At 38.4% G+C, this 27,216-nt stretch overlaps 1 protein-coding gene across 3 annotated transcripts in view; it reads left to right on the forward strand.

Moving 5' to 3' along the window:
- Nucleotides 1-26,958, forward strand: part of PALLD (palladin, cytoskeletal associated protein) — a 356,001-nt gene extending 329,043 nt beyond the window's left edge. The window contains exons 14-23 of one of the 3 annotated variants that reach the window (XM_090288848.1): nt 460-510; nt 1,600-1,821; nt 5,426-5,575; nt 16,888-16,982; nt 18,867-18,999; nt 21,228-21,435; nt 23,271-23,436; nt 23,947-24,080; nt 24,233-24,278; nt 25,228-25,292. In XM_090288848.1, the coding sequence (XP_090144974.1) occupies nt 460-510; nt 1,600-1,821; nt 5,426-5,575; nt 16,888-16,982; nt 18,867-18,999; nt 21,228-21,435; nt 23,271-23,436; nt 23,947-24,080; nt 24,233-24,246 (1,173 nt within the window). In that variant the 3' untranslated portion in view covers nt 24,247-24,278; nt 25,228-25,292. Of the gene's footprint in view, nt 1-459; nt 511-1,599; nt 1,822-5,425; nt 5,576-16,887; nt 16,983-18,866; nt 19,000-21,227; nt 21,436-23,270; nt 23,437-23,946; nt 24,081-24,232; nt 24,279-25,227 lie in introns of all 3 variants that reach the window. The other 2 variants (XM_090288846.1, XM_090288847.1) reach the window with 2 other exon arrangements.
- The last annotated feature ends 258 nt before the right edge of the window (nt 26,959-27,216 follow it).

Here is a 27,216-nt window from a genome sequence, read left to right on the forward strand (position 1 = left end):
TAGTTTTGTGTGGAGCAACATATTTTCCCTGAAAATTTTGAAGTAGCTAGTAACTATTTCCAGTTACATTTTTCATATATAGTAAAAGTAAAATATCTATATACAGGAAAAAAACCTCACTTATATAGTTATAAATCACTAATCAGCAGAAAACCTAAAATGCTATTTTTGTTCTCCTGCTACCACCAAAAAAGGTCACTTCATGGATTTGATGCAAGCCATTTTTAACCTCCACTGCTTCTGTGTGATTTCCAGTTGTAGTCTCCATAATAACAAAGGTTTTTTAAAAGAAATTTAAAGGATCAAGTAAACTTTTTCTCATGTCTGTTGAGAAATGGATCTGAAATTTCTTCTGTGTTAAATATAGCTGCCACAAAAATCTCACTTAAAATTAGAAATCATGCTAGATTCTTATTCTTTCTATTATTAGTCTTCACTTCTTTTTTTCTACCATTGCAGGAAATTGAGTCTCCTCATGCTTCTGTAGGGAGTCCTCTGGATGGTCAAAAGGTTAAGCTTTTCACCTTTCTTCACTTTCCAGTGTTTCACTTTACCTATTTTCTTATGTTTCCTTGTTTATCTGTGTATCTATCTTAACTGCCATATAAAAGTTATAACTACTATGGCTATTTTCATTGAATATCAGATGAACAAAATTACTACAATGTGATTTTTCGTGTCATTTATTCAAAACCTGAGTGATTGTCATTAGTGAGAAGTTTCTCACTGTTATACCTTTCGAGGAAAAAGTACTCATTCTTAAACTGATTAAATTGATAGTAATTAGACAAAACAGCTGGTGCATTTTTTGCAGTTTTATTTAGTGTTGTATTTCTTCTCTCAAGCCAACAAACTTTTGTAAAAGCTGTGTAACTTCTTTAAGAGGAAACCTGGGTTAAAAAATCTTTTATTTAATATTCTGTAACAGGCCGCCTCGTTTTCACTGTGTTGTACTTTGTAAGCCAGTGACTGTGGCATCCACCTGAATCACCACAGGATGATGATGGGCTCTTTGCTTTGCTTTTGCTTTTTTAACCAACATTTTGATTGGACTGTCAATCCCATTTGGCTTTTAAAGAGTGTGGGAAATAGTTCCTAATAGCTGCAGAGCTGAGGAGGAGTCCAGAGGCTATGTGGCTGTAGTGCATTTTTTCCCATTATTTGTTTGATAAAATGCTATGTAATGTTGCAGCTGCTTGCCACGTGCACTGTTATTACACTCCTGGAGACAGGCACCGCCCTGCACCCGCTTTTACCCTGCAGGAGAAATCAGCACTCCATCGTGCTTTATTTTTATGAACAGTTTAGGAAAATATAGCCATTGCCCTTTCTCCCTGCTTTCCCTCAAAAGAAAATTCATCTTCATATGTTAGTTTTTTTCCAGGGGGGTGGTGATGAAGATAACTTGAAATATCATATATACTTCCAGATGTTTTTTGTTTCATATGGAACTGAAGTAGGCTCAGAATTATTTTTAGGTTATGTGGTGAAAATATCACTGTCTTCTAAGTGCCTTATTGGAGAGGGGATTAACACTCATGACACATTGTGCCATAAACAATTGAGGTTGTGAACACGATCTTGCTCTGTTTGATACAGGAATACAAAGTCTCCAGCTGTGAACAGAGACTCATCAGTGAAATCGAGTACAGGCTAGAAAGGTCTCCGGTGGATGAATCCGGTGATGAAGTTCAATATGGGGATGTGCCTGTGGAAAATGGAGTGGCACCGTTCTTTGAGATGAAGCTAAAGCATTACAAGATCTTTGAGGGAATGCCTGTAACTTTCACATGCAGAGTGACTGGGAATCCACAGCCAAAGGTAAGCTGAAAGCATGGCTTTTTAAGATTCATATTTTCTGAGGAAGAGTTTAGCTTCCAAAATACAGCATGTATGTTAGGATACATTCTACCTTTCTAAATAAACATGATGTAAAATATCTGAAGTACTACAAGTTCTGGGCCTACTTCAGGAGGCACTGGAAATCAGTAAGGGTGGAAGAGGGATATAGTTTGGGTTCAAAGAATAGAATAGAGTAGAATAGGATAGGATAGAATAGAATAGAATAGAATAGAATAGAATAGAATAGAATAGAATAGAATAGAATAGAATAGAACCAGAAACAACCAAATAATTGACAAGGGGCGTTTCCATACACCTACATCGTTTACTCATGTAATGTCATTATCGTTCCTCCCAAATTGCAAATGACTAACGGACAAGCTCAGTGAGGTTAATTAACTTTCCTAAGGTAGAGAGCTGGTCAATCGCCTGGCTTGAACACGAACCCCGGGCTCTGTACCACACACAAAGTATGTCTACCACTAATTATAAAAACTTCAGATCTTTAATCTATAAAACCAAAGCTTCCTATACTTACGAAGGGGGTGGGGGTGGGAATACTGCTGAGAAAGGATAATCAAAGGAACATCTGGTGCTGAGGAGGATGAGGCTGACCCAGCTGGGACCTCTCCCTACAGATATGCAGATAAGGAGTTGCCCTCTCTTTAAAGGGAGACTAGAATAACTCAGCAGCCCAGCAAAGCAATGACAGGATTACACTTTTCCCTCGAACTTAACTGAAAAGAATTAAAAAACACCCATGAGAAAATGAAACTTCAAATTTACACTATCACATGATATGAAACCAAAAGCTGGGAAATTAATAGGAAACTGAGTCCAGGATGGTTAAAATCTTTAGATTTCTGATAGAAGCAAACAAAAATTGCCCCACAGGACACTTTCACAATTTGGGGCATATCAGACTTCTATAAGGTAGGAGGGAAGAAAAATGAGTTCCCAGTAAAAACTTAAAAACCCACATGAGGAAATAAACAAGAAACAGGAAAATGGAGGTCCAGGTATTGCACAACATTGAACAATCTTGAGACTATAAAATGATATGTTCAAAAAGAATGAAGCCATTTTTGGAGGAATAGAAGGTTTAAGAAAGAACATGACAATACCAAAGACAAGGCAAATTTATAGACTGAGCATATGGAAATGAATAACACATTCTGAAATTAAAAGCTTAACAGTGGTGTAAAAGAGCTGAAATGAGAATCAGTCGAACTTAAGGAAGGAAAGTGTTAGGACAATTCCTGACACGGCCGTGTGTTGTGCTGTGTAGTTCTGTTTTCTCAATAAGGTACGTTTTACCACCATATTCTCTCCATAAAACCAAATTCCAGCCCCAGTCAGAGAAACATGGGGGGTAGGGGGGAGCCTTAAATTTTCAAACCCATAACCACCCCCTAATAAAATGAGACTTTTAAATAAACGGTTACTAGAGAAAACTCCTTCATTATATTCTTGACATAGGCTGGATGATTGCTGTGTTCACAAACATGAAACTTGCAGCTTAAAATGAAACTCTTAACAAATTATATTTTGAACTTCCAAAATATTCACAAAAAGATCCCACGCTGTTTATAGACCTTATTCAAGGTGTAGGATCACTGGTGTAGTTCTAAGATTATTTTATTATATTCCACTTGAAGATGGGCTGTTGTTCATAACATAACTATTGTTTTTTCTAGTACAAGCTTAAATGTTTCAGCTTTAAGAGTCTTAAATTTTTTAGAGCTTTTTATTAGATTTCCTTCATCCTTCCTCTTCCTCCCTCTTTTTCTCATTGCCCTTCTTCCCCGCCTCCCAACCCCGGTTTATTGAAGAAGCTTTTCTACACAATATATACATTATATTAAGATGATTCAAGTATGGGACATTCATTATATTTTTTTAAAATACATCATTTTTTAGCTTATGTTTAAAAGAACTTATTATGCCGTTAACATGCTTGTTCTAATTGAGACATGAGAAGACTGAAAAGAATTTCTACCTCATTCTGTGTTCATTTCTTGTCCTCCTCCCCCACCCCACCCCCCCACACACAGCCCATTAGCAGTCTTGGTAAAATTTTAGAACTGTTAAATTTCATTTGAAAGTTGTATTCCAAGTATAATGGAGGTGAAAAATATGATTAAAGGAAAAGAAATGATTCTGAAGAACAGGCATACTAGCAGAATGCAAGCGGAAGAAACTGTATACTAGTCACAGATTCTTTGTTCCATCAGCAATCATAAAATCATTAGAAGAGTATAATAATTATGAAGAATCATGCTTTGTATAATTTAATTTTTTAGAACTAAGAATTATTAGTCTAGTTGATTAATTTTTAGGTCCTGAAGATTAAAAATACAATTTCTGTAAATTTGGAGCTAACTGAAAACCTGGGGTTGGGAAAGTTCCGGCAGTCAGACTCTGATTATTTGTGCACATATTTAGTGCTATGTGTTTCAGGCCTTTACATAAATGTTTCAAAAAGATTTTTCAGATTCGAAAGCTTTAACAGGGAGTTGAATTTGAATACCAGTTGTGGTATCAATTTTAGTGATTCATATTAAGGAAAAGTTCATTTTTAAAACTGAAGGCTCTAAAGTAGATTTCTTCTGTTAGGAATTAGTTAGGAATGCTTTTGGTTGCAAGGAACAAAACTGACAACTAAGAACTTGTTGTGGCTTAAAAATGGGGTGATTTAGCTTCTTCCCTAGCACTAAGTCAGCAGGTGGGTTGGTGCAGGCATTAAAGCAGCCTCTCTCCCATATTAGGGCTGCTCACCCTATCTCTCAACTGTATAGTTCAAAAACAAAATAAAAAATAAAAAATGAATCATGAGAGGTGTATTGACCAGTGATTTTGTTTAAAGGAAAAGGGAGGAAGATGTATGGTCATTTGACCATTTTAAGTTTTTTTACTTCATCAAGGTTCATTTTTACTTTATTTTCACAGTTAATTTTTCTATCAAGCCAAGTTTAAATATTATTTGAAAATTATTACATTTAAATACTATTGTGTTTTCATCAACGTAATGGGAAGAGCTGGCAAACTTTCAACCATTGATCCTATGCTCCTTGATCCAGAATTAAAGCAGTAGAATCTCCCCACCACCAACCCGTAACTGTTGCCCCTCCTCACCCCATCTTATTCGTCTGACACAGGTCAGTGGAATGATGAGAGTTTAGGGTCTGTTTCTGTTCTCTAAAATAACGTTTTTACCTTCACTTTACAAATAATACATTATAATTCACTACATTTGATAATAGCAAAAAGAAAAAAATTACTGTCAAATTCAATATAGATCCCTCTATATAAATAATATATGAATGTAAATACCTACTTACATACATATTTTTAAAAGTAAACTGAGGATATATAATCTTTTATAAAAACTAGAATAGAATTAAATTTGCTTGTACCTACTTTTTTCACTCAAAAATCAATTTCCTATTCAGATGTTCTGGTTAATATTATAATGTGAAAACTCAGATCAGCTCTGCAGAGGACACAGTTACTATTTGTCAGTCCCCCAAACAGAGTAGTACTACATACAGTCTTAATTGTTAATCTTGGTTTCCTTTCACAGATCTATTGGTTTAAAGATGGAAAGCAGATCTCTCCAAAGAATGATCACTACAGCATTCAAAGAGATCTTGACGGGACCTGCTCTCTCCACACCACGGCCTCCACCCTAGACGATGATGGGAACTACACAATTATGGCTGCAAACCCTCAGGTACAGAGGGTCTAGGCCTTGCTTCACTTCTGTATACAGCTGACCCTTGAACTGCACAAGTCCACTTATACATGGGTTTTCAGCAGTAAATACTGTAAATGTATTTTCTCTTCCATATGATTTTCCTAACATTTTCATTTCTCTAGCTTACTTTATTGTAAGAATACAGTATATACTACAGATAACATACGAAACATGTGTCAATTGACTATGTTATACATAAGGCTTCCGGTGAACAGGCGGCTATTCATTTTGGGGGTGTCAAAAGTTATACGCAGATTTTCAACTGTGGGGGTCAGTGTCCCTAACCTCCGCATTGTTCAAGGATCAACTGTAGAGTGCTTTCAGGCATTTACATGAACAGAGGAACTGTTTAATTAAAAGGCAGAATCAGACCTCTGACTTGAAACTGTTTTCCCAATTTCTACATCGATCTTGGTTTGGAGGGATAGAAAAATTCTTTTTTTCATGACTATTTATTTATTTCACTAGGAATTTTTCTATATGAATAATTCTGGTGCAGGTGTGTATTCTTTCCACAAATATTACTGAGGGCCTAATATGTACACCTATTATATAGGTGATGGAGTTGCAGGGGTGGAAAAGACAAAGTCCTAAAACAGAAAATAAGCCAGTAAACAAAATAAATTTAAAAATAAATACTATTTCAGAGATTAATCAGTTGACTACTTAGAATTTAATAGGTGGCTACCTGGGTATCATGGTCCCATTCCAAGACTGCAAATTCTTTGTTACTGAATATCCGATATATTTTAGGCACTAGCCTGGGTACATGGGACACGAAAATGAGTAAGAAGTGGTATTGCACCATAGGAGCTCAGTGTGACAGAATAATTTTACGAAGTCTGCAGAAGTCATATAAATAACATGTTTTTTTTTTAAAACAAAAGAAGAAGCTAAAAGTAACAGCTTTATTGTGTAACTAAGGTTGTCCTGAAGTCATCTTCTAAAAATCTCAGATCTATTTATATCATTCCATATTTTATAATTTCTTCTGAAGGAAATATTAAGTGGTAGAAAATTATACAAACAATTTTAGCAAAGTTTACAAAGTTTTAAGTTTATTCATTGTTCCCCTACCCTAATATTGCTATATAGATGTACAGTAATATTAAGATTAGAATGAAACTCAAATTATCCACAAATTATTGACAGGTCGTGATAAGAGCACAGGAGACTCTTCAATGTCAATGTCAATGGACAGTTTCCATATGAAATCACTTTCTTGGGGTTCTAATTTTTCAATCAATGCATATATGACCATCACCTTGAAAAAAGTCAAAATCACAACCTTTACCAAGAAGTGATATTTTAATATTTATTTGTGTTCATGTGTGGTGTATTTGCGTGAACAAAAATGGAACTTGTATTTTTTTCTTACTACATTTTCAGTATGTTTCCTTATTATTAGCAAATTTCAATTTTCAGTTCTTTGCCTAGTTAAAAGTGAACGCAACAAAAATCTAAAATGTTTCTTCAGGTTGGGTTCTTTATTCCTCTTTCCCCTTGAATGGCTGGGATACATTATGGAGAGAGCATTAACTGTGTTCCTTAAACACTGGCCAGTACTGGGATCCTCCTATTGATTTCAAGGCATTTTTCCCCGACAAATGTTTGAAACTGTTACTGGAGTAAGTTTTAAACTGTTACTGGAGGAAACAATTTTATAGAACAAAAGACCAAAGATGTAAAACTTTGATTATGAGTCTGCTTCTAGTCTTCTTCAAATTATACTAATTTTTACATGAAGAAAAGTTCTAAAGGGGAAGGTGTCACTGCTCAGGGCCAGTGTCAGTGTGCAGAGGGAAGACAGCAGCCCAGCCTCAAAGGTTAGTGGTCTCGGAGCATTTCAGCTATTTACAAACCACAGTGGGTCACGAGATAAAAGAGTGCTGCTGAAGATCCCCTCTGTCAACAGAGAAAAGGAGGAAGGGACAAAATTGAAAGAAAGAAGTGGAGCAACAAAGACCAGAACTGCAGAGCAATGCTGATGATGCTGAAAAGCCTAGACAGGGAGAGCAGAGGTTAAAGCACGAACTTGAGCGCCAGGCAGACCTGAGCTGGAGTTCTAGCTCTGCCACTCTTGACCTATGTGACCTTCGGCAAGCCACTTAGCCTCTCTGTTCCTGTTTCCTCTTCTATGAAATGACAGTAATGATATGGATTTAAACAATACATGGCAAGCACTCAGTTTACCTGGCACATACGATACTTATTGTCGTTATTTTCATTCAAAGACACGAATGACCCTAAGAGCAGCAGCCCACAGAGCTGGCAGCAGCCTGTGGCATCAGGATGTCAAGGGCCCATTCTGTTGCTAGGTACCCCGCTCCCACAGCACCATGAGAGAGTGAGCAAGTCAGTTTGGGATGGAATTTCTACCCAGAACGTTGCTGGTGTGTGGTCTTCTGACCTCCTGGCTTTTCCTTTCTACCCTCCCTGGGAAGGAGTGAGGCAGCTGAGGCGGCTGTGCCGCAGCTGCCACAGCTGTGGGCTTGGGGCTGGGGTGTTGGCACAGCGGAGGGGCCACACAAGATGCTGGGGGCTGCTCTGCTCCCGGCACACTCAGGGCCCGGAGCAGCCCCAGGAGAGCGGGACAGCCCCCCTGGAATGAGGGCCGCAGGGAATTCTGCCGCTTTACCTCATCCCAGGAGAAGCCCCTGGTTAACCCTCTCTGGTTCTCTGACTCAACTACCCTTTGGAGAGAAGACAAAGAATTCGGAAGTGGACCAGTTTACATCAGGCAGCCACAAGCCCAGCCCTTCTATCAGAATATCCTGTTTCACCTGTGATTAAGCAAATAGAGACAGGACTGCTCTAGGGGAGCAAAAGACTCAAAGAACCCGAGGTCACAGTAACCAGAGCAGTTCCTAAGTTCCTGACACCTAGAATTCCTGCTGTCTCTCTGGGTTAATGGACCCACCTTTATTCTAATTGAAGAGGGTGGGCCTAAAAATCTCCTTTTCTACTAAAGGACCAGAGGCAGGCATAGGAGGGGAAACTCAGGAAGAGAATCTGAGGAAATCCTGAAGGTGGGCATTGAGATCTAAGATTAAAATTGTTATGAGAGAATTTTACATTCATAGCACTTAGGGGCAGTTAGTTGCTGTCCCAGTTTTCAGAGCATGTTGCCTGGTTGATTTCATTTCAAGAGTAAAGCTCTTTCTCTCTCTTAGGGTCTTCAGTAGGAGGTATGCCCAAAACTGCCAGATGTAGGCGCTGTGAGTCACCACCTTGAATCTGGATTTAGCTTCACAACTCATTACAATAACAAAGTGGCATTTAAACGATGACAGGGGGCAGACCACTTTTCTACCTCACCCTTGGCATTAGTTCTCATTTGTTGGTTTAGGAATACTGTAATAGAAGCGTTTACCTGTGTCATAATCTCAACTGTATAACATCTGTATTGCATACAAAAATATTTTGCCATTATAATCTGTGAATTAAGACATGATTTAAAAGAAGCATGACATGATAGGCGCTGAAAAATTTTCATAAGTAAAAATTAAATTTTACAAGACATAGTAATCCCAAAAGCATAACATGTAGTCAGCAGAAAACTGAAGATGCGTCCCTGCTTCTGTGAAGCCCTGTGGTTATCTTAAAATTTTTTTCACATTTTAGAAGTGTTGGCGTTTGAAAGGGAGGCAACTACACCTGTTTTTTCCAGTTTACTGTAGAGCCTACATGATGTGAACTGGCCAAGGGAAGGAGGAGGGGCTGGGGTGGAACAACGGGGTCAGTAATGAAACACAGGCAGCAGCGCTCGCCTGAGCAGTGGAAAATAATCACAGAAAGCAGCCAAGGGAGGAAGGGTGAGAACCAGAGAGGAAAACACTAACGTTTGGCAGAATATTTTATAGAATACTCTATATTCACCTGGGTTAATCTTTGGGGACTAGAAATACGTTAGGTATTGTTGACTGCATCCAAATTTGCTTGAGGTAGAACACACAGCTCTAAACATACACTGAAAGACTGTGCATCAGACTCGGTGTGTGCCGCTCAGGCAATTCATAAGAGACCAAAGCAATCACGTAGTTCAGTGAAATAATGAGTGATTGTGTAGTGTTACACCGAACATCATGCCAAAATGAGGATCACAAATACAATTTAATTTAGACCGTAATCCTAGCTTTAAGACACAACGAAATCTAAACATGAATGTTTTACTTTGTTTTGTTGGGTTGCTAAGTTACTCTGTACTGCACTTGGATTTTGGAATGGCTGTTTTGCAGTTTGATGTTTCCTAAAACTGCATTATGTATACAAGTGGCAAGCTTTTATAAAGATCTGTGTGCCACAAGTTAAATTTCATAAACTAGGAAATATAAATGTTATTTCCATATTATATAAATAATTGGCCTTGCATGAGGCATCAAATAATCTTTACAAGCTGGATGTTTAATACAGAATCACTTTAAAAATTCAAACTTATTACTTGTACTATAGCTTTAAACTCTGTGGATTTGTTTGGAAAAGAAAAGTAACACACAGCTGAGTTAAATTTAGAAAGAGAGTTTGTTGATTGTTTTGTTTTAGCATTATAAGCTTGCCTGGCTCATTTCAAGCTTCAATTTAAACTCTCGCTCCCATTTTTACTTCATGTGTTAATACTAAAGCAGAAAGAAATGAGAACGTTTACAGCAAATGCAACCGTATTAATGTGCACCAGAGCCTACTAATTATGATGATTACTAGAGTTAACTGGCACATTAGTATGACTGAAATTACTTAATGCTCATATTGTATGATCTTCCTCGTAAGTAAGACATTCAGGCTTAAAAACCTGAACTTTCAATTGTGCACTTTGGAGGCATCTTTTCAAAAGTACCTCACTAAATTCTGGATATTCTTTTTCAAATTAAAATGTCAAAATTATACATCTTATTAGTTTGGATGCTTTTTAAATGTTCCTGATCATTTATTGATTCGTAATATACAGGGGTGGGTAGAAGCAGGTTTACAGTTATTCATAAGAAAAATAATATAATAATAATAATACAAGAATAAACTCTGTGTAAATCTTCTTTTACCCCACCCTGTGGTTAACCAATACTATATTATCAAACTAATAATTCCACCCCCAAAGGCTACACCTCTCCCCTTTATGTTCAGATGTGAAGAATGATGTAGGAGTAGAAAGATGACAAATGGTAACACATTGCTTTTTCTTAAATTTGGGACGTTAAGGAAGTATCTGTGGCAGTATTTGTGTGTATGGTTCTAAGAAGTAGCAGTGAAAATTTTGAAAACATGTAGAAATGTGTAATGTTTAGAGTAGTATGACAGCCTGTTTACCTTTTCTTTTCTTTTAAGAGAGGAGAGGAGGCAGGGCTAACCCAAAGAGTAGTCAAGAGCGCAGGACATCTTTCCTCTTATACCTCAAATGCCACCACAACCACCTTGAATATACTGAGTGCTTGGCACCTTTTGAGTACTAGTGAAAGGTAAATAGGTTGATATACTCTATATATTCTGACACTGTGCAAGAGTATTTTGGTTTTTTTCCTTTGGAGTAAATTACATCCTAATAAGAAAGAAACAGGAGAGAGCATAAGGGCAAGAGGAAGTGAGGGAAGGAGACCAGAAGAGGAAAAGAACTCTTTTATATGGAGAAAAAAAAATGTATTTAACAAAAACAATTCTAATGGATGCTTCATATCCAATTGATTTTATTATATCTATATTCATTGTCATAATAACTTAACATTTGGAGTACTGACTCCATGCAAAACACAATACTTTGTACCTAGTAACTCATTTACTCTTCATAAGGACCCATGAGGGATTACTATATGGTCCTATTTTACAGATAAGGAAACTTACTTATTTCAGGCAGTTAAGTTACCTGCCTGAAGTCACTCAACTATAACGGGTGGAACTGGTTTGCAAACCCAGCCTGACTGCAGAGCTAGGGAATGGCACACAGAGGTTTCTGGGGCTCATCCCAGCACTCAAAGCACTGAGGGGCAGGGGAGGCTTTGGTTAAAAGAGGAGTTTGAAAGAATCTAAAAAAAGGGGGTAGTAAGAGCATACCTTGAGTAAAGAATATCTACTTGGAAAATTTAACTGGAGTCAGCCAAGCTATTGGAGCTCCTGAAAATCACCTTGATGCATGTCCATGCATATATAATGTCTCAGACTAATAGTGACACAATGCCAGCAATGGTGAACTTAATCATGATAATTTACAACATCAGGTACACTAGTCGCCCTTATCCACAGTTTTCACTTCCCATAATTTGTTACTGTGGTCCAAAAATGTTAAATGGAAAATTCCAGAAATAATTCATAAGCTTTAAATCATGTACTGAGGAGTGTGATGTTCCACTCTGTCCCCCATGTGACACAAATCATCCCTTTGTCTAGCATATTCACTGTATAATATTTTGAGAGACCACATTTAATAACTTTTATTACAGTATATTGTTATAACTTTTCTGCTTTGTTATTAGCTGTTGTTGTTAATCTCTTACTATTCCTAATTTAGAAATTAAACTTTATCATAGGTACATAGGTGTAAGAAAAAACATATCAAGAGCTTGGTACTGTCCAAGGTTTTGGGCATCCATTGGGGGTCTTGGAATGTATCCCCTATGGATAAGGGGGGACTACTATAAAATTCGATATTTATAGTATCATCTTAGGTCATATCATTTAATCTTTACAAGGTTCTCATGAGCCAAAACCCAATTTTACAGAAAATGAAACAAAGGCTTGAATCAATTTAGTGATTTGACCAAATTTTTAGGAAGGTCAAGACCCAAATCCAGGTTAGAGGATTTTTGGGGTTTTTTTGCAACCAAAATCAGCTTTCTCAAATTCAAGGTTAAAGATTTACTTTAACTTACAACTTTTTCTAACTACATAAATGATTAGTTAATATTAATATTAACTTCCCTTATGGATCCTCTGGGTTTTAAAACACAAGGGAAAAAAACCTATCCAAATTATACAAATCGACCCAAATTAAAATTATTTTTTGAAGCAGCAAAGCAAGTAGTAAGGAAGCCATATCCCATATATCAGTACAGTTAAAAGTATTTGTGTAAAACAAAACATACCCAATCTTGTCCTCAAGCCCCACAGAAAATCGTGGCTCTCACATGTTCATTTGTTAAAGTATCTACAACAACATGTCAGTGGGTAATTTATAATGCGTGTCTTCTAAGCAAGTCACGTCTAGATTTTTTTATAGCAGATATAGATTTGGAAGGGTTAGATGAAATTAATTTTCAGACTTCAAGCTAGCTCAGGGAATCATAAGTATTTGCCAAGAACTCAGTATATGAGAAGTTATATGATGTAGCCTGACCTTCAGCTACAATTAATCTAAATTAAAAATAATTCCCCTTCATGTTACATTTCATGTAGTTTTTATTTTTAATATGCTTTATTGATTATGCTGTTACAGTTGTCCCAATTTCTTTTCCCTTTGTTCCCCTCCACCCAGTGGCCGCCCTCCCTCCAGCTGTCTCCCCCCCCTTAGTCCATGCCCATTGGTTGTGCATATAGTTCTTCTCAACATCTTCCTACCTACTCCACTCTCTACTATGCATCTTAATTCCTGTACCATCTCCCTCACTTTCCCCCCCTCCCCCTCCCTGCTGACCTACCCCGAGTATGTTCCCCATACCTATAATCCTTTTCACGCTCTCGCTGCCTACTTAGTTTGCCTTTGTTTCGGTTCCCTAGCTTCTGCTGTTGGTTGTTGTGATACAGTTTTCATTTTAATGTTCATAGTTTTGATCCTCTTTCTCCAAAACAAGTCCCTTAAACATTTCATATAAGAGTGGTTTGGATCTGATGAACTCCTTCAGTTTTACTTTGTCCTGGAAGCACTTTCTCTGCCCTTCTATTCTGAGTGACAGCTTCACTGGATAGAATAACTGTGGTTGTTGGTTTTTGCTTTTCATTACTTTGAATATTTCTTGCCAGTCCCTTCTTGTCTGCAGAGCTTCTTTTGAGAAATCAGTTGACAGTCTTATTGGGAACCCTTTGTATGTAATTCCCTTTGTATGTAATTCTCTCTTGCTGCTTTTAAGATTCTCTCTTTATCCTTAATTTTTAACATTTTGATTATAATGTGTCTTGGTGTGGTTCTCCCTGGGTCCAGTTTTTTTGGAACTCTCTGTGCTTCCTGTTAAGTCTATTTCCTTCCCCAAGTTAGGGAAGTTCTGCTTCATTATATTTTCACATAATTTTTCAATTTCTAGTTCTTCTTCTTCACCTTTTGGCAACCCTATGATTCGGATGTTGGCCTGCTTATAGCTGTCCAATAAGTTTCTGAGCCTCTCCTCATTTTCCTCACTTCTTGTTTCCTCTTTCTGTACTGGTTGACTCTTTGTTCCTTCCCTATGTTCTGATTTGTTGATTTGATCCCTGGTTTTCTTGCCCTAACCACTAGTTTCGTATGTGTTTTTGTTCATTTCAGGAGGACTAGCCTTCATTCCTTCCCTGTCTTGTTTAAGATCTGCTGTTAGGTCTGTAAGCACTTTTATAAACAATGCTCTGAACTGTGCCTAGAAAGATTTCCTATCTGCTGCTTCGTTAGATTAGAAATTTGCTGTCCGGTCAGCTGCATCACTGGGATCTCTTATCATGATCTGTGCCATCCTGAACAGTTTTGTGTTTATCTTTGCTTCCTGGGTAGGGCTGTCACACCTCCTACGCTATAGGGGGCAGAGCCCGGTGCACTCATCACAACCGGGCGTTTTCTTCGGGGTTGGGGGTCCAAGATGGATTCCTGCCGTTCGCTCTCCATTGAGAGATTGGGAGCCTCCTCCTCCATCCCCACCCCCTCTGGGCCTCACAGTCCAAGGCAATGGGGCTCTGTCTTCCCCGGCTTTGGAATCGCAAGTTGACGGGTCTGGTCTGCAGCTGGGGATGCTCCTGGCGCACCTCCCCTTAAATAGGAGTGTCTGTGCTTATTGCTGTCCTGCCACCGTCACTGCTGCTGCCACAGACAGCACAGCTTGACCTCTTCTCCCCAGTTTCGCCCCTCCTACCCGTCTGGATGAGCACCACTTCTTTATAACTTCATATGTTGGACTTCCATTTATTTTCTGGAACTTCTGGTTATTGCTGGTTTTGTGGTAGTTGTATTCCTTCTTAGTTGTGGAGGGAGATGGAGCGTGTCAGTCTAGGCCTCCATCTTGGCCGGAAGTCTCCTGTGTTTGTTTGCCTCCGTGTCCCAGGTAGAGCTGTTGCTCCTATGTCATTGTAAGGGGCAGAGCCTTAGGGATTCATCAGTAATGAGCGACCTGTTTCACCATATTTTGGCGCTGTATGCAGGGAAGGGATCTGAGAAGGAACAATGCCACTTTCCCAGCACTCGCTCCTTTTCCAGGCACTTCTCCCACTTCTGCACCGGAATGACGCCCCTCTAGCGACTGTCCTGGCCGTCGTTCCCAGAGTGGGTGGGTCTGTGGATGTTCTAGGACTGTGGGGGCCCTTTAAGCAAGCGGACTCTGCTGAGAGACCGGCAGTTTCTGCCTCCACCCCAACCCCCACTGGTTTGCACAGTCAGAGGCAATGAGGCTTGATTTTCCCTAATGCTGGGACTGTGAGCTGCTCTGTTGAGGAGCTGGGAACGCTCCCCAGGTGTCCCTCCTGACTTTTTAAAATGTGTAACTGCACTTTCCGCGGCCTGCTGCTGTTGCCACTGCTGCCACCACCACACCGTGTCCTTTCCGCCCCGGCTCCGCCCCTCCTACCTGTCTGGATGAGTACTTCTTCTTTATATCCTTGTTTGCTGGACTTCCATGCAGTTTGACTTTCTGGAACTTCTGGTTGTTTCTAGTTTTGAGGTAGCTGTATTCCTTCTTAGTTGTGGAGGGAGACTCAGCATGTCTGTCTACGCCTCCATCTTGGACAAAAGTCTATCATCATGCAGTGTTTTAACTGTGACCTTGATAGCAAATATTGTGAATGCTAGAGGAATTTACATACCTAATGGTACAAAGACTGCTTGAGAGAGTTTCTTGTGACCACCTCTTTCTATTTGGTGATTCCTAATTCTTCTCCTGTCTGTATTACATCCCTGTGTGTCTTCTCCTTTTCTGAGTGGGTGTGGCCCTCACGAAGTCCACGCTTTGGGAAGATCTGGAGACACCCACTAACCAGAACCCTGCCCCTCACTGTATCCTGCTGTGGGTTTTTTCCTGTGTTCCCTCTACCAGTGTCCTCTCCCTCATCCCGCCCCCTCTCAGTTGGAAATCAGAAAGCAGTTCTTCAAAAACACACAGAACACCTCTTGCTGCTGCTACCTGTCTAGATGCGCAAGCTGGAATGAAAATGGGAATCAGTGGTAAATTTTACTCAGACTATAAATGCACATGGGGGATGCGCTTAAACCTTAAACCAGAATTCTTAAGTCTAATCAATAATAAATCTTCTTCGCGTTTTTCCTTCCTTGATGTTCTCTTTTGGCCATTGTCAGAATTTATAAGTATATCTGCTCATTCTCCTGGGAGATGAGAGGAGAAAGGAGAGGAGAAAATCATCTAATTTGCTACTCTGCTTGTAATAGTGAGGGAAAAAAAAATAGAAGGGGCTAAAAAAACAAAAAGTCAAAGTAACAATGGGTGAGTTATTCATGTCATCTGGGTCTTGTAAATATTACTTTTGTCTGTCCATGTGGCAGCATTTATCAAATCTTCAACTGGCAAATTTCAGAGATAAAATACAGCTTTTCATTAGATAGGCCCTTAGCACATGACCCACATAGTTTAGGTACTTAACTGCTTCTGATCGTTAAGTCTCAAATATGTTCATCTCATGAAAACATGGTGTGTCCTGTCACGTGCTCTCCTTGCCATCCTTATGCACACTTATTTCATAATGCTCATTTTATCATGCTGGCATCTCTTTCAATCTATGGTTTTTGGAAAGGATGCCACTAACATTTAATAAATGCATTACTGAAAAGATCTGACAGGAAACTAAAATCATCTAGTTTGATTTTGAAATTAGCTACAAACAGTAGCTATCGGACCATGAGAATGGTGTCATCACAAGATGATGCTATATTTTACAACTCAACTTCATGTGTTAGGGAGACTAGCAGATTACATTGAATACAGTGAGGATTGTCATTTTAAATACTGTCCTAGATAAAACAGTAAAGCTTCTTTAATTCAGAGAAAGTACGTTTCTGAGAGGGTTGGTGTCATCACAAATATGGCCCATTAATTTGATAATGTCTTATGGAGAATGGAATAAACAGATAGTGTTAACAGTTATTTTGCATAGCAAATAATTACTTTTCCCGATGTCTCTGACAGGGCCGCGTCAGTTGTACTGGACGGCTAATGGTACAGGCTGTCAACCAAAGAGGTCGCAGTCCCCGCTCTCCCTCAGGCCATCCTCATGTCAGAAGGTATTTCAGATGTTCCTTTCCATAATTGTTACTGTTGTTAATAATTTCAACACTATTAGAATCATGGTGACTGTAAAAGTCAACACAGTTTGAAAAGAAAATATGGATTCAACCTTAACGTGTATACAGTGTACGACTCCTTGATTATGCTCCTTTGCAGTTCAGAATAGGGAAGGGACCAAACATTTACTGAAGTGTGCTAAGCCTTCTCAAATACACCATCACTAGTTCATTAAGTAGGGCCCAATTTATACATGAAAAAATCAAGACTACACAAATGTTCAACACCAAGAGCTATATGGATTGACCATTATAAATTATTGCCACTAGGTTTCTTAAAATCATCTAGCTTGTTAATGTTCATTTTTCAGTTCTTAGTTCAAAAGAGTTTATTTTAGACCATAATCTTATAGGTAAGATTCTTCATATTTTAAATGTTCAACAAATATCTGCTAACAACAGAGTGTGCTTTTCCATTCCTAGTAGCTCTGAGTTTATGCAAGGATGCTGATGGAATAATGAGAGGCAGGGATGAGGAAAGGATATTACTTCTTACTAACACACCTGCATTAAAAAAGAATATAGTAAGTCAACCAGCCTGCATCCTGGGTACCTATTTAGATACTTTACAGACAGAGCATGTTCAAATAGTCCTGGCTGTAAAATAGAGGCTACAGATGCAAACCCCTTTGGTGAAGAGAACAAAAGGTACCCAGGAAGAACTGATTAGCAGCAAATGGTGTGTCTATGCCCCCTCATGTGGTTGGACCCACAGAGCTGAATGTTCAACGTGCGGGAGACAATTCTGGCATCTAAGCATATGCAAATTTAATTCTAACTTGTGCGTGCTAGTATCTGTTCACAGGATACTAGGCCTGTATCAAAGGCCGTAACACGTATGTAGTAGCATATCCATTCTCTTGTATTATATTCTTATGTTTCTCTTACGATCTTCAATATATTTAAGCTTTCCCATTTGCCATCATCTCCTAGAAAAGCATTTTGTTCAAAAATTAGATCTGTACTTGCAGAAAAGTAAACTATATAGAAAATCCAATAACCATTAGCCTATTACACCAATCTTTTATTTGTTCCACTCTTACTTTTTCTAGTTAAGTGTTTTTAAACTTATCTTCTAGTGATTACAGGCAGAATTTGCATTCAACACCTTGCTCTTTTCTTAAGTCTTTCCTGCCATTACTTTAAACTGCATTGCTCTTAAAGGTGCCTCTAGCAACCTACTTAAAAGCAAGAGAGATACACAAAATCTGGGAGATTTCCATAGTTTTATTTGAAAGCAAAAAAAAAAAAAAAAAAAGTGTCTTTAGGTACATAATAACTAATGTAAAAGAAAACCCGCCTTAATATGCAGTTTGTTTTCCTGATTAATATGAAAACGAATTTTGATTAGAAAGATATTAAATTTTTATAAAATGAGATATTAAATTTTTATAAAATAACTTAATTTCTGATACACTTAAAATCACAGTTGAGAGTTATATTAATTTCTGTTGGAAAATATTTGGTAATGAATTAATGAGCAACAGCTGCTGTAATTTCTCATACAGCTTATAATATTTACTTAGGAAAAAAAACAGGTTAATATAGAGTACCCCATTATCTCCCATTTCCCCTTTTATGTTTATACTAACTTTAAAGGAGAGCAGAACTGTTTAAGATCTGCAATTAGTAAACTATTACATTTATAATAAGCTTCCAAAAGAAACAAGATTTTGCTTTGCTGACTTTTTTATATGTAAACCTCGGGGGTAGAAATCAGGCTAGGGGATTATATAATTACCCCCATGTTTTTGTTTTTATTTAAAACAGATGACTAAAGTCCTAAAAATAAATTGTCTGTCTGTCTGTCTGTCTTGTTCTAAGGCCTCGTTCTAGATCAAGGGACAGTGGGGATGAAAATGAACCAATCCAGGAGCGGTTCTTCAGACCTCACTTCCTGCAGGCTCCTGGAGATCTGACTGTGCAAGAGGGAAAACTCTGCAGAATGGATTGCAAAGTAAGAGTTTCTCTCCCTTCTCCTCTCGTTGCCATTTCTCTTTAGTTTCTTTTGGGGAAATTATGTAAAGTATACATCTTTAAAATGTGTTCCAGCTTAAGAGAAAAAAAAAAAAATTCAGTGAAACATACAGGATGTTTATATACTGTTTTAAACCATCATTTTCCTTTACTTTTAAATCTTTATTAAATTTGTTTGTTACTTAGAATCCTATAACCCTTCCCCAGAAAGCCACTGGAAGGTTTTACTCTTTTTTTCATTTTGTTGAAGTAATAAATGTACTAATCAATCATATGTCCTAGTAGTTAATTAGTTGAGCTTCACTATTTATTCATACAAATTTTATATCCATATGTTTGCTCGGACTTCTGGTCCTCCTATTTTCTATTTCTAAAAGAAGTGGGAGCGACAGCCTTCTTCCACCCATTTTACAGCAGGGCTTCTTAACTCCGTGTATTCCGATTCCATTGCATGTGTGAACTCTGCATACAAACGTGTATGTGATATCGCTTTCATCAATTTCTCAAAACAGTAAGGCCAAAAATGTTTAAGAACTACTGCTCTGAAAAACTTTGATTTTTTATTTTTATTTTTGCCCTTTATATTGGTCTTAAATTTAAGATTTAGCTCTTAAATATGGATAAGGTTTTAAAAAATTATTTGGGCTCCCTCTGCTGGTTCTCTTTGAGACTGCAAAACACAATTACAAGGTATCTAGAGGATTTGGGCATTGTTTGTTTTTACAAAAAGTAAATCTGGGCTTGTAGAATGTATAAAAAAGAACAGAAGGGTCTATTTAAATTACGACCTGATTATAATGACCTTAAACTCCTGAAGTCAGGCATTCCTTACCCAGCCAAGAAGACTGGGCTTAGAAAAGGGTAGTTGAAGCAGACATTTTCTCTTTGCCTTAACGTGAGTAACTTTGCCCACTGGCACAGGTGCACTGTGACTTAGGTGGGCTGACAGCTCACTGTGTTTTAGACATCTCTCCTACTAAACAAACTGTGGCCTCAGCACAATGCGGTCCTGCTTGCCTGGGTTCTAACCTAGTACAGCAAGAACAAGCGGTGCCACTTTATTTCTAAGCTTGGGAAAGGCCTGGAATCTGACCCGAAGTATCCACTCCCTCACCCTCCATTCCACTTCCAGGGACCTCTGGACAGTGTTTATGGAGAGCTGGGGCTAGCAGGTGGACAGATGGAAGAATGTAAGAGGTTGACCCTTCTCAGAAGCTAAGCTGCCAAACTACTGATGTTTGCTTCCAAACTCTCTTCATCTTTTAACCAGTAATTTAAATTTATGTAATATTTTTCCTTTCAATTCCCTAGACTTTTGTGATGAGTGGGGGGGGGGGGCGGCATCTTTTAGGTATATAGTATAAATAAGTATCACACAGCAGGAATGGAACTTACGAGTTCTCTGGCTGATTTTGGCAGAACTGGGTCTTCAAAACAATTGGTTTACAGTCCAACTGACATCTTTTTGTAAGTAATTTCCCACTAGTAAATGTGGGATGGGGTAAAAGGGCCTTCCTGAATGGTGCTTTTCTCCCCATTCAAAATCAAAGCAAAGCTATAAAGAGTTGACAGATGGGAACCATTCCTACCCTTCACAGTGCAACTTGTTATTAGCAATTAAACGTGCTTTTGTCTGATCTCTGGTCAACACAACTGTCATGGTCCCAAGGTTTTATGATGCTTCCGTTGTGATGCTAATTTGTCGGTATGGCTTTCTGGGTAATTTCATATTGTTCTTGTTAGTTTCAAGGATTATCGATAACAGTAATAGCCCTACTTGCTGATGGATGCATTAACTAATGTCTCCATAGCTATGGTAACTCTTTGATGGGAGGGTTCTTAGTGTATAAATACCAGCTGAGTATTTGTTATGGTTATTATGGTCCGACATCTTTTTTTCAAAGAGCTCAGGGCCCTATGCAGAGACCATCCCAGTAATCTTTATCACCCTTGGTGAGGTAAGATGAGGAGAAAAGTTTTTTTAATCCCCATTTCACTTGTCTCTAGGTCACTCTGGAAGAAATGTTTAAAAGTGAGCCCACAAGTGCTTAGGGAGCTGCAGAAGGGTTTTAAGCAAAAGAGTAACCTGAGCTGACACTAAAAGCTGTCCTCTGTACTACCAAAGGAAGAATTTATGCCAGTTTCTTAGCTATTAATGTCATTGTTTTAATATTAGAGAAATGTATATGCATTTCCTTTCTGCTTTAGGTCAGCGGGTTACCAACTCCAGATCTAAGCTGGCAACTAGATGGAAAACCAATCCGCCCTGACAGTGCTCACAAGATGCTCGTGCGTGAGAACGGGGTGCACTCTCTGATCATAGAGCCAGTCACGTCACGCGATGCTGGCATCTACACGTGTATAGCCACTAACCGAGCAGGACAGAACTCATTCAGCCTGGAGCTTGTGGTTGCAGGTAGGCTCAGCTGCGAGTCCTTTCTCCAAGAATGAACATCAGATTTAGAAATGTAAAGTAATCCTACATTATTCACCAACATGGTAAATTAAACAAACTGCTGAAAAAAATAGATTGAATCACCAGAACAGCCAATCAGGGCATGTCAGGAGGCTTAGCAAATCAGAACATTAATTTTTCGTCAGTGTAGCTATTAATATTTATCTTCAGCAAATCAGAACATTCGTTTTTTGTCAGTGTAGCTATTGCTATTTATCCTTCCTTTCTCCCACTAGCCTGGCGGAGAGAGAGGAGGATTTTGGCTTTGGGGGTCATTCTCCCTGGGTGTGTGTTGGCCCTCAGTGTGACATAAGGACAGGGCACTAGCAGTATGGGCTCCAGGAACCAAACTTGATGTATAAGAGGTCACTTTGCGTGAAGTTCTACAGCTATACCTAGCTTTTAAAATAACATAATACACACTGATTTCAAAATCCAAAATTTTAAACATTTCATTACCCGCAATGTCACAGTCAAATTATACTCAGATGTGCTTTTTAGTTGATTATACTATTAGGTAAACTTTGTAAAAGTAGTGTTATATGAAGTCTTACCCTTAGATAAGGACATATATTTATGGAAAGGTTTATACCATCCTTAGGAGTTGAACATAAGTAAAGATTCTGATATCTGTTCTCTCAAAAAAATAATGTTTGTCATACCTCTATTGGCAAAGCACCTCATATGCATTATCTCAGTTAGTCTTCACAACAGCCTATGAAAGAATTAGAGCAGATTTTCTTCCTAAGCAAGATCTGTTCCTACTTCCCCAAAATAGCCTCGGCCAAGTAACCATGTAAAGGCCGACTAAAAAACAACAATGACAAATAAAAAACAGCCCTCTACATAATTCAAAGTCTTAGATAGCCTTGGGTATTTGAAAACTTGGGGTCGCATATTTATCCTCTTCACCTCTTCCCCTGGCTGCTTTGCTTTGACATATTTGTCACTCCAGAGGACTGAAAGTGGTGGAGAAAGGCATGCATCTTCAAACTCATTCTGAGTAGGTCAGAAGAAAATAACTATGCCTTATTTTTTCTCTGAAATTGTTTCCACCTCAGATCCAAGAAAACAATTTCCCATTGGATGGTGATATTAGAATGCTAGTAACAATCAGTTTTGAATTTCTCAGGCTAATGAAGTTATGCTTTTTTATGGCTTTCTCCCTTCAAGGTAATAAAGTTGTCTTTTTATAGCCCTTCAAAGAATACAAAATCTGTAGTTTATCGGTAACTGTTTAAAGTTGCCAATTTTAGAAGCAGATGCCTCTTCTTTATTTTTCCCCTTTTAAATCCTATAGTACCTCTCACTTAAGCTAGGACTTAACAAATGTTTCAAAAATCTCATAGCAAACATGTTCAGGCCGACGGCAGAGGAATCTTAAGTGGATCAAATTCCTAGAAACACTTGTCCTCCTCAGCGTCACTAGGTGGCAGTGGTTGGCAAAAGCTGTGCCTGCATAGTACTGTAGTAGTGAGGCCACCCCAGATGCTAGCAATGACTTACGAGTCTCACACAGCCTGCCAGGCATTCTGTGGAGCAGATGGCCAGTGGACTGTGTGGGCCTGTCAGGCTTGAATTAATTGAGGAAACAAATGAGTGGAATGAAGCATAGTAACCTTTCTTGGAAAAAGAGTAATTTAATTTGGAGAGAGGACTAGTATCGTACCACCTGAAGTGAAAAATGGCTTCATAAAATAAGAGCTCTATTTAAGCAATATTTCAAGAAGCTTCCGAACTCTTTGCAGTGCTCCCTTTGTCTATCACTGATAGATCATTCATCTCATGTTTGTTAGCAAAAGAAGCACACAAGCCCCCCGTGTTTATCGAGAAGCTGCAAAACACAGGAGTTGCCGATGGGTACCCGGTGCGCCTGGAATGCCGCGTGGCAGGAGTGCCACCGCCACAGATATTTTGGAAGAAGGAAAATGAATCGCTCACACACAGCACTGACCGAGTGAGGTGAGAACACACAGTGACTTAATCCTAATGATGTATATATATAAAAAAAAAAAAAAAAAACCACTTTATATAGCACATAAATGTCTGTAAGAGTCACGCTGTGATTTCAAAGACAAAAATCACTCTTTACCCTAATGTATGATTAAGCTTTTAAAAAAGCAGCTGTAATGGTATGTGATGAAGCACATTCTAGCTAATTTCATGGTGACTTCATATCTAAAAGAAAAGATGAATTCACTTGCTACAGTGGTGAGAGAGAAACTACTCAGTGGTTTTGTAAAGGCAGGTCCTTAACTAGAAATTAAGTGCACAGATTTATTCAGCCCCTCAACATCTGCTCTTCTCTCCCATTAACTTTAATGGGACCGGCAGCCTCTCCAGAATAAGTATGACCCTATTAGCGGCTACTTACACAATTGTGTTTTGAATGATCTAATTAAAAATGATGCTTCGTGTCCAAAGCCACTTTTTAAACATTCAGAACCCTCCTGACGTCCTCCCTCTCTCCAGCATGCACCAGGACAATCACGGCTACATCTGCCTGCTCATTCAGGGAGCCACGAAGGAAGACGCCGGGTGGTACACGGTGTCTGCCAAGAACGAGGCTGGGATTGTGTCCTGCACCGCCCGGCTGGACGTGTACAGTGAGTGCTGCTTCATCTGATTGTGCTGGCTCGTTACACTGTGAAAAATTAGACATCTAAACAGCAAATCACATTATTATTTAATCTTATAAACAACGATGGTGGGGTGTTTTGGTCAAATTTCATATTGCTCTTTCTCTTTCTATTTATAGTTTCTCAACATTAATAGTGAACTACACCAGGAGAACAAATAATCAAGTATCATTCAGAAACTTCGCATTATTAGCATGTTGACTTCTCTTATGTTGGCTAGTCAGTTGTGGCTCACTTACCCGAGCATCCAGAGGCATTAACAGTAGGCAAAGGCATAACCACGTGTTTTTCACATTTACTTGTTACTGTGTTTTGCAAATGACTGCCTTTTTTTAACATTTGTTTATATTATAATCCTATCACAGTATCTTATTGCACTCTAAACGTGTGTACCATTGACCCCGTAATGCATACTTCTGTGGCTTAGTGCTTTTCTCATTATTTATCTTAAGCAGCTGAAAAATAGATTTGTGATTGTTTGTGTATTTGTGTATATGCATCCTAATTTTAAAGAAAGTCATTTTTTTGGACTTTTATAAGCTATTACAATAGCAATATGTGATCTACTGACATAGAGAAAACCACTAGAAAAAATTAAGAACTTAATTCTCCTTGAATAAGAAATGATTTTGTGAGGTACCCCAGAAAATGAGGTACCTCAACCTTCCCTACTGCCCAGTTCCTTTCTATTGATTAGTGTTAAGAGATCCATCCACAACACCAACCTATTCTAACTACTGTGGCAGTTATACATCATGAACTCTGAAGATTAAAAAAGAGGTGGGAGGTGAATCAGGAAACTCAGAGACTGTTTCAAAGGATCTCCTGAGCTGAAGCAAGTATTTACATTCAAATAAAGATTAACTGCATGTTGTCTTTATTATCTAGCTGTTACAGTCCCACTGTCCCATGGAGAAAATAAATCTGCAACATATGAGTAACATGCAAAACTATCCTTGAATTTTAGAACTGCTACCCTGGATGTGTTCACACTTTCATAAAGAACATGCGCCTAGTGTACACCAAAAGACACTCTGTATTTACTTGAAACATCTAAGGGCTTTCCAATAATCTTGGTTAAAACATCTCTCTCCTCTCTCTCTCTCTTTTGTAGCCCAGTGGCACCAGCAGCCACAGAGCACCAAGCCAAAAAAAGTACGCCCCTCAGCCAGTCGCTATGCAGCACTTTCGGACCAGGGCCTAGACATCAAAGCAGCGTTCCAGCCCGAAGCCAACCCATCTCACCTGACACTGAACACCGGCTTAGTAGAAAGTGAGGACCTATAGTCCAACATTGTTGTTGAAGCTGAAACACTGAAACAGCCTTGCCTTGACCAACATATTCCTTCGTCACACTATGTAAAAGGCAAAAGCGTATCTTTGATTGTAAAAATAAAAGAAAAAAAAACAAAATAATATTTTTCTTACTTGATATACCAAACTTAGAGTTGAAGTAGGAGATGCTAATAGAAATGTACACGTTGCACAGAAAATTCACATTTGTCATCCGATTTAAAACTTTTGAATTGCTGTGATTAAAGTGGTCTGAAATGCCAAAATGCTAAAGGAACCAATTGTTCAAAGTTAACCACAATTTGTATTATCAAAAGTGCCTTTAAACACTAGCTTTAGGTGCTACACAGCATGATAGTGTGGAATACTTAACATGAGGCAATTGTACCACAAATAACACTAAAGTGATTCTAAAGTGGCAGTGTATTCAGACAGCTACAGTGAACCAAGTGCAATATGTAAGGATGAAAAAGGCAGAAGAAAGTAAATCTTAAAGTAAAAAGGAAACCCAAGTAAATGCCTTGTCGTTGCAAATGGTTTTATATTAAATCATAAGGAAAGAATTACTTGCCTTAAATTTTAATAATATCAAGAGTTCTCTAACAAGGGTAACACCTTAGTTCTTAACCTTTCTTTCTTTATGTGTTGTATTTTCTTTTCATGCTACCTTGGTAGAAGCTTATTTACAAACCATATTCAAAGGCTAATTTAAATGTAAGTAATAATAAAGTATTCTGAATAGAGCAGAAATATATTACAGTCCATTCCAGGAAAGGCATCCAAACCACCCAGATGACCAAGGCATACAGAATTTGGAGGAAACTGGGGTTTGGAAGGAGTCGAGAAGAATGAAAGGAAATGCTACCAGCATACTGACTACATTGTATTCATTCAGATAAAAGTAGAAGGGGCAGGAGACACGTTAAAGCCCAGTCTTTTCTTTGGTTTTCTTGAAAATTAACCTAACACTGTGATTCTCAAGTCAGGGAACCTAGGGTCAGCTGGAAGTTGGAGCACAAGTGCTATGGGAATTTTCGTGTGTCTGAAGTTTGTGTAATCGCTGAAGATTATAGATGTTTAGAGCAAGTTGAACAGGGACTGAGCCTGCAAGGCTGGCGTGAGTGAGACGTTGCCTGGAGCATGTAGTCTCCTTGAGGGAAATGCAGACTTAGGAGAGACAAAAACAGGTCAGTGCCACAATGTATTTTTTTTTTAATGGCACTGAGATATGGTGAATGGAAAATATCAGTTCATGTCCCTGCTGCCAGGAAACCTTACTTTAGAAGGTGCTGCATTCTGAGTAGTGTGTAAAGGTATTTCAGCAAAGACTGATTTTTAAATGCATATGATTCTGCATCAGCTACACTGAGTTGATGCTGACCAGACTTGATGGTTTTAAGTCGGAACCAATAAACGTTAAAAAGAAGAAAAAACAATTTGGCCTAATATAATAAAATATGAAGCTTTAATGGTACTTTGCTATGAAAACACTGTATTCCTTATGCAAAATACATATATCTTTCATTATTTATAATAAAAATGTTGAACTCTTCTTAGCTCAGTTACTCAATTCAATACGTAGTATTTTTAAAGTAATTTTGTATCTGTGTACCACCCCATATATTTCACATTACTGCTTCACATGTACAGCTTTCTACTTCTTTGTAAGAACACCAACCAACCTGGTTTTAAATGATTAATACTGGCTTGAGCACTGGGTGGCAGATGTTCTATGCAAAGTGGTATAAGTTTCTTTGACCACAGTTATATGCATTACTAATATGGAATTTAAGATACCACACAAAGTCCC

The sequence above is a fragment of the Furipterus horrens genome, unplaced genomic scaffold (genome assembly GCF_987537825.1).
Source record: "Furipterus horrens unplaced genomic scaffold, mFurHor1.1.pri manual_scaffold_10, whole genome shotgun sequence".
NCBI classification, from domain to species: Eukaryota; Metazoa; Chordata; class Mammalia; order Chiroptera; family Furipteridae; genus Furipterus; species Furipterus horrens.